Below are 11,271 nucleotides of genomic sequence, written 5' to 3' on the forward strand. Positions count from 1 at the left end.
ACGAGGACCTGGCCCACACACTGCTCTGCAAGACCCTCCTGTATCTGCCTGTCAGAGTTCCAGAGACTGACCCCCCTCCCTGGACATCTGGGAAACTGAACCGAGTGCTGGAACCCAAGCCCTGGAAGGGGCTACCTCCAGGTCAGGTACCACACAGCCAGGACGCCTGCCCAGCCCTTTCAAAATCTGGGATGGCGACTCTGCCCTAGGAAGCCTTCAGGGATGAGCAGTCTGATTCCTCAGGGGTTCCAGGCCCCCCGGTAGAGGTGCCGGCTTCCTGGCCAGCAGGAGCACCCACATGTCTCTGACCACCACTTGCTCAGGCTGCCAGACAGTGGCACTGTGGTTAGCCAGCCTAAGGAGGGCCGCCGGTCTCCCTCAATGAGCAGGTCAGCAGTGGAGGCAGGAGGAGGTGGAAGGGGTGGGAGGGAGCAGTAAGGAACCTGGGTGTGTTTCCAACTCTGACAAAGCCCAGCACGAAGCCCTCTGCACACCACGTGCTCACAAGGTTGGCCTGGTGGTTATTCCGAGCCCCACCCTGCCCCGCTGGCCCACTCCCACCCCAACCTCCGGCCAGGCAGACTATGAGACCTGGCAGGTAGGTGGCCCGCATTCTAATCCTGCAACCACCAGGCAAAGAGTCACAACCTCATGTAAGAATTGGGATGCAACCCCAACCCCATTTGGGAAAAGGCTGGTGGTAGGGAGGTCGTGTGCATGGAGTCTTCCGAATGATCACCCAGGCCTTGGAAATGCATCGGGCTGCCCTGACCTCACTACTGCAAAGCCCTCGGAGCTGCAGAGACTTGGGAGAATGCAGAAGAGACAAGGGGAGTTTGTAGCTCACTTCCCTCATGGGCACCCAACCACCCTCCTATCCCGTCAGCCAAGCCAAGGTTCCCGAACCTGTGAACCGCATCTTGGCGCGTATTTTGAAAGGCCATGTCCTTATGTGGTGTGGGCCCGCCCTGGGAGGTAGTCTGGGGACCCACATGGCCACTTACCGTATTAGTAGACAGGGCAACAAAGTGCTTCGCAACAGAAGAAGGCTACAAGAGACAGAGCCAAGTTACATTGAACCCATCCCAGGGGGCACCCATGGGAGGGACACTCCCATCTCTAGAGAAACCCAGGTCCTTGGTTCTGAGGCTGTTGGAGGAGCACCACCTCAAGGTCAAGAGGACAGAGAGGTCGGCTGGCCCACCTACCTCATCAGCATACAAGGCCCAGGAATGGCCCTCCTTATAAAGTGGGTGTGGCCAGGGGAGGAGAGGATCCCACAGCGCCAAGGGGCCTTAAAGAAAGGGCCCTCAGCCAATGAGAGCAGGTTTTGCCACATTAACCAGGAAAGTCAGGCACCAGAGAGGCTGCTGAGCCACTCAGGTGGATGGGCATCCCCGCCCCGTCCTTCCTGGCCCACACACTGCCCACTGCCCACCACCCACCGCCCACCCAGCACTCACATCCTTGGCCGACTTGAGGAGCCACTCCTTCGCCGTCTCTGCGTTCGTGATGGTCTCCTGGGTGGTAAAGGTCTGCAACCAGAGAGCACAGCAGTCTGAGCAGCTGAGGCCATGTGGGTGCCCGGCTGTCACAAGGAGCAGCGCATGGCTCCACATAACCTCCACCCACAGGTCCACACAGCCACGGGGAGTGGCTGGGTCTGGGGCTAAAAGGGGCCTGGAAGTAGCAGCGACATCCTGTGATTCCAGGACTTCACAACCAGAGGGAGAGGGGAACCCTACTGAGAGCCACAACCCAGCCCTTCCTCTGGTCCCCGCCACAGGGCAAAGGCCAGAGCATCTTCCAGAAGAGCTGTGGCCACGCCTGGATGTTCCTTCCGTCCAGGCTAGGCTGTATCTCAGAATTCAGATGGGATTTTTAATATTTTATGTGCATTAATGTGAGTAAATAGGGCAGACATGACAACAAACAAAACGCTTACATTATCTGAGCATGGCTCTGGGATCAGAAAAGAGCAGATATTAGGGCAGGGGTGGGCAAACTTTTTGACTCGAGGGCCACAATGGGTTCTTAAACAGGACCGGAGGGCCGGAACAAAAGCATGGATGGAGTGTTTGTGTGAACTAATATAAATTCAAAGTAAACATCATTACATAAAAGGGTACGGTCTTTTTTTTTTTTTTTAGTTTTATTCATTTCAAACGGGCCAGATCCGGCCCGCGGGCCGTAGTTTGCCCACGGCTGGACTAGGGACAGGTCACTAAGGATGAGAACAGTCCCAGGCTGAGCACAGATCCCATAAAGCAACTGGGTATGGCCTGAAGACCAAGATTTAAATTGATGAGTTCAGGCTTTTATCAGGTAAACAGTGAATGCCCCCAGACAAGGAATAGTCTGAGAGCAGCTGTGCTGACTAGATCCACAACACAGAGTCCACTCAGAAGTGGTGGGGAGGGTCCCATGCCCTGCCCCCACCCCAACACACACAGGGGAGCCAGGCTGGGTTTGAGGCCTGTACCTTGGAAGCGATGATGAACAGGGCGGAATCAGGGTTCAGGTTGGCCAAGGTTTTGGCAATGTGGGTCCCATCAATGTTGGAGACAAACCAGACCCGGGGACCTCCCGAAGAGTATGGCTTAAGGGCTTCAGTCACCATGAGGGGTCCCTGTGGGGAGACGTAGCATCAGAAAACAAGATTCCAAGGGGAAGAGGTAGGGGCAGCCAGGTCCCATCATTGGAGAAACCAAGGCCCTGGATGGGACCCCTCACCCCATCCCAAGACCGTTCTCTCCTTACCAGGTCAGAACCCCCGATGCCAATGTTGATGACGTCTGTGATGGGCTTGCCCGAGTACCCCTTCCAGTCACCACTTCGGACGCGCTGGGGTAGAGTGAGAGATGTGATTAGCCCAACACCCTAAGGATAAGCTGCTGCTCAAACGCATCATTACTGCTTCCTCCTTATGCCTCAGTCCTAACTTTCAGGCCTTCACAGGGGCCCATTGAGTGGCAGATGCCTGCCACACTCATCACCAGCTATTTCATCATTAGCAAAGTGGGATACATTCTCACCACACAGTAATATTGTCAAAATTTGTTAAACAAGGGTGAACTCTAGCAGAACCCAACATATCAGAGACCAAGAGATGCGAAATGCCCATCACTAACACTGGTCTGTACCAAACACACAGCCAACCTCCATATGGACCTCAAATGATTCTTGCCCCCTGGTATTCACTCCCTAGCACGGTCCCTATGCTGACCAGGGCTGAGCTGTGCACGCTTTATGGTACTGCGGGCAGGATGGCGCATGACTTCAGAAGCTGGGTCATGAAAGGTTTCGTATTGCTCTCTTGTATGACTCTCTTTTGGTGGAGCCATCTACTATGTTGGAGGACACACAAAAGTTCACATGAAGAAGCCCATGTGGCAAGGAACTGAGGTGTTCTTCCAACAGCCAGGGCCAATTCACCATCCATGAATGGGAACCACCTGGGAAGAAGATCCTCCAGAACCTGCCAAACATTCAGGTTAAGTGCAGCCCTGGCAAACACCTTGACCACAACCTCAAGAGAGACCCCCCAAACCAGTTAAGCCAGTCCATAATTTCTGACCCATAGAAACTATGTGAGATAAACGTTTATTACTGTTCTAAGCCAAATTTGGGTGCAATTTGTTATCCTATATAATAAAAGGCTAATACACACATTGACCAAATGGCAGAACGACTGGTCGCTATGATGTGCACTGACCATCAGGGGGCAGACATTCAAGGCAGGAGCTGCCCGCTGGTCGTCAGTGCACTCCCACAGGGCGAGCGCCGCTCAACCCAAAGCCCTATGCTGGGCTCACAGCTGGTGAGTGCAGCGGCGGTGGCGGGAACATCTCCTGCCCCCATGGCAGCACCAAGGATGTCCGACTGATGGCTTTGGCCCACGTGGGGAGCGGGCTGAAGCTGTCAGTCGGACATCCCCCGAGGGCTCCCAGACTGCGAGCGGGCGCAGGTCGGACTGAGGGAACCCCCCAGGTGCACAATTTTCATGCACCGGGCCTCTATTCCTATATAACAAAAGTGTAATATGCAAATGGTCCAACCAGTCGGCGGGGGACAGGGCCTGCGACCATGTGGCACCAGACTAGCCAAGGGGCGTGCCAGAGGGCAGAGGGAGGGGCGGCAATGGGGTGGGGTGTGGCGGCGACCAGCGGCAGGGCAATGGGTGCCCCTTGGTGTCCCCAGATTGACCTGCCAGGGTTGCCTCCCACAGAGGGAGGCCACTGGTGGCAGTGGCACAATGGGGGGCATAATGTTGGGTTTGAAAATTCACAGCCTCTCAAGGAAGCAAGTGATGCTAAAATTAAGAGATGGTTCTTTGCCTCAGCCTGTGTGGCTCAGTTGGTTGGATGTCATCCGATGCACCAAAAGGTTCCTGGTTTGATTCCTCGTCAGGGCAAATGTTCAGGTTGCACAGGGGGTGTGCGGGAGGCAGTCCATCTATGTTTCTCTCTCATTTCCTTTCTCTCTAAAAATCATTTTTTTTTAAAAAGAGAGAGAGATGGTTCCTTGGCAAAGAGCAAATGCAGAGCACTGTCACAAAAGCATAGCATGAAGACAACGCTGAGAGTGTAGCTGTAAACCCTCTAAGACCTCAGAAAAAGCTAAGGTGGTAACACAGAACCTTTTGATGAGATAAAGCTTCTAGGAAGCTCAAGATTATTATCTCTGTGGTCTTAGAAGCAATGATAAGAAAAAGTTATCTTGAAGACATTTGTGGGTGTTACTTTTGTCTAATGGAGTGAACCCCCCAATAAGCTTTATAGGAGAACCTCAAAGTTTCTTTTCTTTTTTTAAAAGAAATACTTTTATTGATTTCAGAGAGAGGAAGGCAGAGGGAGAGAAAGTTAGAAAAATCAATGGTGAAAGAGCATCATCAATGGGCTGCCTCCTGCACGTCCCCCACTGGGATTGGAGCCTGAAACCTGGGTATGTCTTATGACCAGAATGAAACTGTGTCCTCCTGGTTCATGGGTCCACACTCAACCCCTGAGATACGCTGGCCAGGCGACACAAAGTTGTTAAGATAACTGAATTGGCAGAAACACCACCAGTTTAGACTAAAAGGGACAGGGATGGTACAACGGGAGAAGCAGCCTTTAGATACCCACATTTCTACAGGAATAGGCAGGCTGACAAAACCATGCATTTGCAAGTACCTTTCATATAAAAGGAACGAATGAAGCCCAAACCAAAACCCCTATGGCAGTGGTTCTCAACCTTCTGGCCCTTTAAATACAGTTTCTCACGTTGTGACCCAACCATAAAATTATTTTCGTTGCTACTTCATAACTGTAATGTTGCTACTGTTGTGAATCATAATGTAAATATCTGATATGCAGGATGGTCTTAGGTGACCCCTGTGAAAGGTCGACCACCAAAGGGGTCACGACCCACAGGTTGAGAACCGCTGCCCTAAGGGAAGATTCCCAAGCTTTGAGTGCTAACCGTGTAACTGCCAAAGTGTGTCCTGCGTGCCTCCCATTTCCCCCTCTTTTTGAAAGGAATTATCCTATCAGTTAGCCTATGCTAATTTCACCTTTGTATATTGGGTGTATGAGGGGGTAAATAATTTGTCTCTTTAATTCACCTGTCTTCAGATCTACAGGAACTGTATTTAAGTTGTACTAAGAGAAATGAAGCCCTAGCCATTTGGCTCAATGGACAGAACGTCAGCCAAAGGGTCTGGTCAAGGGCACATACCTTGGTTGCAGGCTCCTCCCTGGCCTGGGCTCTGGTCACAGCATGTGCAGGAGGCAACCAATCGATGTGCTTCTCTCACATCAATGTTTCTCTCTGTCTTTCCCTCTCTCTAAAATCAATGGAAATAGATCCTTGGGCGAGGATTTAAAAGATAAGAAGGAAGAAAGAAATGCAGGTATTACTATACTTGTACCTGACGTCTAGCTGATATTGTAACGGGACATCACCTTAGACCAGTGATGGCGAGCCTTTTGAGCTCAGCGTGTCAGCATTTTGAAAAACCCTAACTTAACTCTGGTGCCGTGTCACATATAGAAATTTTTTGATATTTGCAACCATAGTAAAACAAAGACTTATATTTTTGATATTTATTTTATATATTTAAATGCCATTTAACAAAGAAAAATCAACCAAAAAAATGAGTTCGTGTGTCGCCAAGGCTGAGAACCACTGCCTTAGGAGAAGGTGACTGGGATATTTTGCATGTGGAGGAACATGATGAATTCCTGGAAGCCAGAGGGCAGAGTATGGCAGCCAGCTTCCAAGATGGTTCCCCGGGATCCTTGCCTCCTGACATTGCATTCATGTCCTTATACAGTCCCCTCCCACCCTGGTCAGAGCTGGCCTGTAAAACCAATAGGTACTAGAGAAATCAAAGAATAATTTCTGATACTCGCTCATGAAAGACCTTGAGGCATTCTGGACCATTTGCTCTGGGGAAAAGCAGCTGCCGTGACCTGAGGACAATCAAATAGTCTGTGGAGAGGTCCACCTGATGAGGAACCGCAAGGCTCCCAAAAGCCAGCACTAACTGCTAGTGGCCAGTTGAAAGCAGATCCTGCAGCCCCCATCAAGTCTGTCAATGAGCCTAACCTTGGGCCAACGTCTGAACTACAAGCTTATGAGACCTGAGGCAGAAACAGCCGGCAGAGACGCTGCAAATTCCTGATCCACAGACATGTTGGTTGCTGTTTTCAGTTGCTAAATTCTGGAGTAATCTGAACACCCAGCAACTCTTAATTTTGCTTTAAATAATAAAGTAATCAATTTTCCATCAATACAAAAAAGCAAGTTGCACATTCTCTCGATCTCACTATTAAAGTTTTGTTATAATAAAGCACTTCAGAGGAGAAATGTGTTTATCTTTAATATAACTACACACACACTCTTTATTTGACCAGATGGTATTTTACGACACATGCCAATTCTGTAACTTCCTTTTTTAAAATCATAGTATGTCCTAAACAGCACGACAGGTCAATGCAACCATAGCTCCCTAATTCCTAATGCTGCTTCCTAGTTCCTATAGTGTATGAACACACACTGATCCTACCGATCAGTGCCCTCTGATAAATGAGCTCTTTTCAGTTTTTGCCACTACAATCAAAATCACGGCATCCTCACCCAATATCGGCGAACTTTTTGTTTGTTTTGCTAATCCTCATCTGAGGATACATTTTCCCATTGATTTTTATAGAAAGTGGAAGAGAGGAAGGGAGGAGGAGAGAGAAACATCGATTGGTTGCCTCCCAAATTCGCCCTGACTGGGGCTGGGGACTAAACCTGCAACCCAGGTACATGCCCTTGACTGGGAATCGAACCCATGACCATGGGCCAGCACTCTAACCACTTAGCAATACCAGCAAGGGCCTGGGGAACTTTTAAGAGCATAGCCATGGGGAGTGTTCCTCACCACGGAACTGCTGCCATTCAGCGGCTTTTCTATACTATAAATACCCTATGAGTCTGAGTCGGGTCCTCCAGCAGCCAGCTGTACCGGAGAGCGCTTCTGGAATAGGCTCCCCCGACAGCTAGTGGCACGCTCTGCACACGGCATGCCTGAGCACACAAGGGCTGATCCACAGAGCAGCAGGCGTTCCCAGGCATGTCAGCTCTGGCACTCACAACAGATGGCTGGACATCTCCTTCACACCCAGGGCCACCACCCATATCAACCACTGTTAAGGAATATTCTGGAAACCAGATTCCCATCAGGATCCCAAGACTCCCTCACCCTGGGAAGTATTACTCATTCGGCTGCCAGGCCCCCAGGATTGATGCCCAGATCACCTCCTGCCATTTCAGTTCTGAAAATGGCTCTTAGCCAAAGCAACCAGACTTTGACCAGCCTCCTGGGGGCCACTGCTTTCAGTACAAGCTGACCAGAACCCTGATTATCACTCCCAGAGTGATAATCACACACGTCACGAACATGCACACACCCACACAGACAAACAAGCCCACAGACATCATCCCTGTACTCCAGGCTTGAGGACGTCTGCCACCCATTGCAGGATCACCCCTGGGCAAGACACTGAGGCAACAGTGTTGATGTGGCAAAATCTCTAGCTGGTCTCTGAGGCTATACCCCTACAGCCCCACGCAGGAAGTTATGTACATTCACGCTGACAACAGGGCATCTCTTACATACTTATAAGTACAAATAAGCTGCAGAAGAGTAGGTAAAAACGAACCTGTGTGTACGCATGGTATGTGTGTATTTCAAAGGGGAGATGACAGCTGCATGCGTGCATGCCTAGGAAGCCTTTGGGGATGTAAAGCAAGATTAAAGCAAGTCTTTTATCGAGTTCTAGACTAGGTAATGAGGGCATATGACTAAACACAGGTTAGAAAAGCAAGTCTCCCATCCTTCACTTTTCTTTTCAGACCTTGGCCACTGGCCAGTTTGTCCATGAGCCCAGAGATGTCTGTAGTTCAGGAAGGAAGCTGCTCCACTGCTGCCAGTGGTAGGTTCCCTCAGAACCAGGTCAGGGAAATTCGTGCCTTAGCAGAGGCCCCAAGGGCCAGCAATCACACAGACCACCCACCCTTAGGGCTGCAGTGAGGGCTGAGTCCTCTCCGAAGAGAGTGGAGGTGTGGCCCACCATGGCCCCCAAACTCCCAAATACACGCACACATGCAGCTAAAGGCAAATCCGGCCCAAGGGCTGCTTACCTGGCAGAAAGACTTCATCTTTTCTAGGACCCTGTTGACCTCCGGCATCACATCCTTGCCGTCCACCAGAATTGGTGTGTTTGACCGGTTCCGCAGGGCCACATGCAGCACTGCCCGATTCTGGGGACAAGAGTCAGAGTGAGAAGATCCCCACCCCAGGGCAGCCACACCCCAGCTGGGCACGGTGCAGTGTGGCCCCGAGAGTCAGCTCGACCCTTATTCATTGGACAGGCAGGCCCGAGGTCTCTGTCAGTACTATGGTCTCGCACTGAGAATCCACTGTGTGCTTATGGAAATAGGGGCTACCCCGGACCCCAGGGGAAAGGCAAAGCATGTGCTGCAGACGATCACAAGGTGATAGAGACCGGAACAAGCCTAGGACAAGCCCCAAGGGCCCACAGGTATTCAGGGTGTGAAAAGCCAAGGAAAAAGGTAGTGAGCAAAGGTAGAGAGTGGTGACAACACAGGTCAGAGACAAGCAATGGCTTCCGAGGACTAGGGCTCACTCCTTAAGCCTAAAGGCATCTCATCTTCCTCATCAGAGGGCATGGTGTTTGCCGGCATCTTTTGAAAAGTGCCCCAGCCTCCTGAATGTAAAGCAAAGCAGGCAACTCAAGCTTCCCTCACCAAGCAGCCCCATCACAAACAAATCGGACCCTAAGTCTGTGGTGCCAGGCAGCTGGCCTTGTCACGCAAGAGCAACAGTCTCATCAAGCTGAAGCCAGCAGAGGAGTCCTTGAAGGAAACAGACCTAAAGATGCCAGGTGGGCAGGAAAGAGATGGTCTTCACTAAGGTGGAGGGCTTCATGCTATCTTGCCCGACTCCACTTCAACAGGTGAATGTACCCCTCCATGAAGCCCTCCTTGAATGCAGCCTCTCTCCGTCTAGCCCAGCAGTGCAAGACAGGTTGTATTGGAATCCTGACTCTACCTCTTACGGATATGACTCTTGGATAAGTCGCCTGACCTCTGAGCCTTGGTTCCTCACGTGTAAAAGGGGGATAATAACATCTTGAGGCCAGGCCTCTGAGTGCTCAGTGACCATTAAGCCTCCAGGCTTCCACAGCAATTCAGGAGCTGGGCCCCCAGAGCCTGGCCTTCTTGACTCCTGCCACTGAGGAGGTTTATTTTTTGACATAAGAGTTTTCTTTTCATTAATAAAACTTGGCACAAAGCTAGATCAAAGTTCTCCACGCATGCCTTGAGAAGCCCTCTCCTCACAGGTTTGAAACGTGCTCTCCCTAGGCAGACACACTGGGAGCCATTCCATGCTTACCAAGTTCAGACCATCAGTCTTGGGGAAGACACCCCCAAGGCCCGGCAATGGGCTGGAGGAAATAGGCCTTCAGGCCCCTTGTTAAGCAAAAGCATTGCCTAACAGGAGGGGTGAAGACACAGTGAGGCCAACAGTCATGAGAAGGAAGGAAGAGGCCCTGGGGGACCTGAGAAGTCTGATGCCACCAGGCCTGCTCACCTCAGTGAAATTGATCTTCTCGCCGTTGAACATCTTCTCCCGGGCGGCCTCCACACCCCTGGACTTGGCCTGCAAGAGGAGACACTAAGGCTGGGAACCACCCACGTTAGCCACCAGGAGTCCAAATTCCCGGGCACAAGGCTTGGTGCAGCCTCAGGTGAGGCTGACAGACGGCTGCAGCCTGGCACCCTCTCCCGCCGCCAAGTAAGAAGGGTCGGCTCAGCACCTGAGTTCAGGCCGGGGGCTCCGAGCCCTGCACCGGCACAGACAGTCACTGGGGTCCACAGAGAGAAGGAAGTAGACGCTCAAGGCCATGGGGCTCCCAGGAGCCCCGCTTGCCCACCACACCGTGGGTTACAGGTCAAGCCTCCCAATGAGAACATTACCAGGTCCACCAGCATCTTCATCACACCCTCCGTCACCAGGTTCTTGGAATAATCCACCAGAATCCGCCCATGGCTGGTATCGAGGTTCAAGCTGCAGAAAGATGGCAGAAGCTGTTGGGCACACCCAGGTACCCCCAGCCTGCTCCCTAACCAGAACTGCTTCCAGAAAAAGCATCCTCTCTGTGCCATACCACACACAGGCCGCAGCGGCCCAGCTCAGGGTGGTATCTGTCACCGCTGCCCACCCAGCTGACCTGCGGCAGCGGCACCGTGAGAAGGGCCGCCCTCTGAACAGAACGCATGTCTGGGGTGAGGAGCCGCTGCTCTGCTAAAACCGAGCTGGGGGATGGGGAGACACAGAGCGAGGTTCACTGTCCCTCCCTAGTCCAGGGAGTGACCAGCCCCTCCCTGAACTCCCGTTCTGCGCCTCAGCTAACTCGGGGGGGGGGAGGAGGGGGTGGCCCAGGGGACAGGCTGGCCACCAGGACTTCAGCCGGAGCCGCAGACCACCCCTCCCCACACACCGGCACCAGAGCACGGTGGGCCCATTCCCACTCCCCCAAGATGTCCTCTAGTAGACTCCTTGCTATTTCCTGGTCCTTCACAGGTCTCCAGACCCGGCCTCCTCCGCGGGAATCACGTCCCCACATCTCCACCCTTCCACGAGACGGCCGCCAGCCCCCGGCTGCCCCACCCAGACCGAACCCCGCTAGGGTCCCCCGCCCTCAGCAGCGAGCG

The 11,271-nt window shown here is 52.2% G+C and overlaps 1 protein-coding gene across 1 annotated transcript in view; it reads right to left on the reverse strand.

The window, feature by feature from the left end:
* GPI (glucose-6-phosphate isomerase) overlaps nucleotides 1-10,737 on the reverse strand; it is a 26,553-nt gene extending 15,816 nt beyond the window's left edge. The window contains exons 1-7 of the mRNA XM_015562936.1: nucleotides 10,534-10,737; nucleotides 10,148-10,216; nucleotides 8,674-8,793; nucleotides 2,761-2,844; nucleotides 2,483-2,629; nucleotides 1,464-1,535; nucleotides 1,005-1,049 (exon numbers count right to left, since the gene is read on the reverse strand). Of these exons, the coding sequence (XP_015418422.1) occupies nucleotides 1,005-1,049; nucleotides 1,464-1,535; nucleotides 2,483-2,629; nucleotides 2,761-2,844; nucleotides 8,674-8,793; nucleotides 10,148-10,216; nucleotides 10,534-10,722 (726 nt within the window). The 5' untranslated portion in view covers nucleotides 10,723-10,737. The remainder of the gene's footprint in view (nucleotides 1-1,004; nucleotides 1,050-1,463; nucleotides 1,536-2,482; nucleotides 2,630-2,760; nucleotides 2,845-8,673; nucleotides 8,794-10,147; nucleotides 10,217-10,533) is intronic.
* Between the last annotated feature and the right edge of the window lie 534 nt (nucleotides 10,738-11,271).

This window comes from Myotis davidii, unplaced genomic scaffold (genome assembly GCF_000327345.1).
Source record: "Myotis davidii unplaced genomic scaffold, ASM32734v1 scaffold77, whole genome shotgun sequence".
NCBI lineage: Eukaryota > Metazoa > Chordata > Mammalia > Chiroptera > Vespertilionidae > Myotis > Myotis davidii.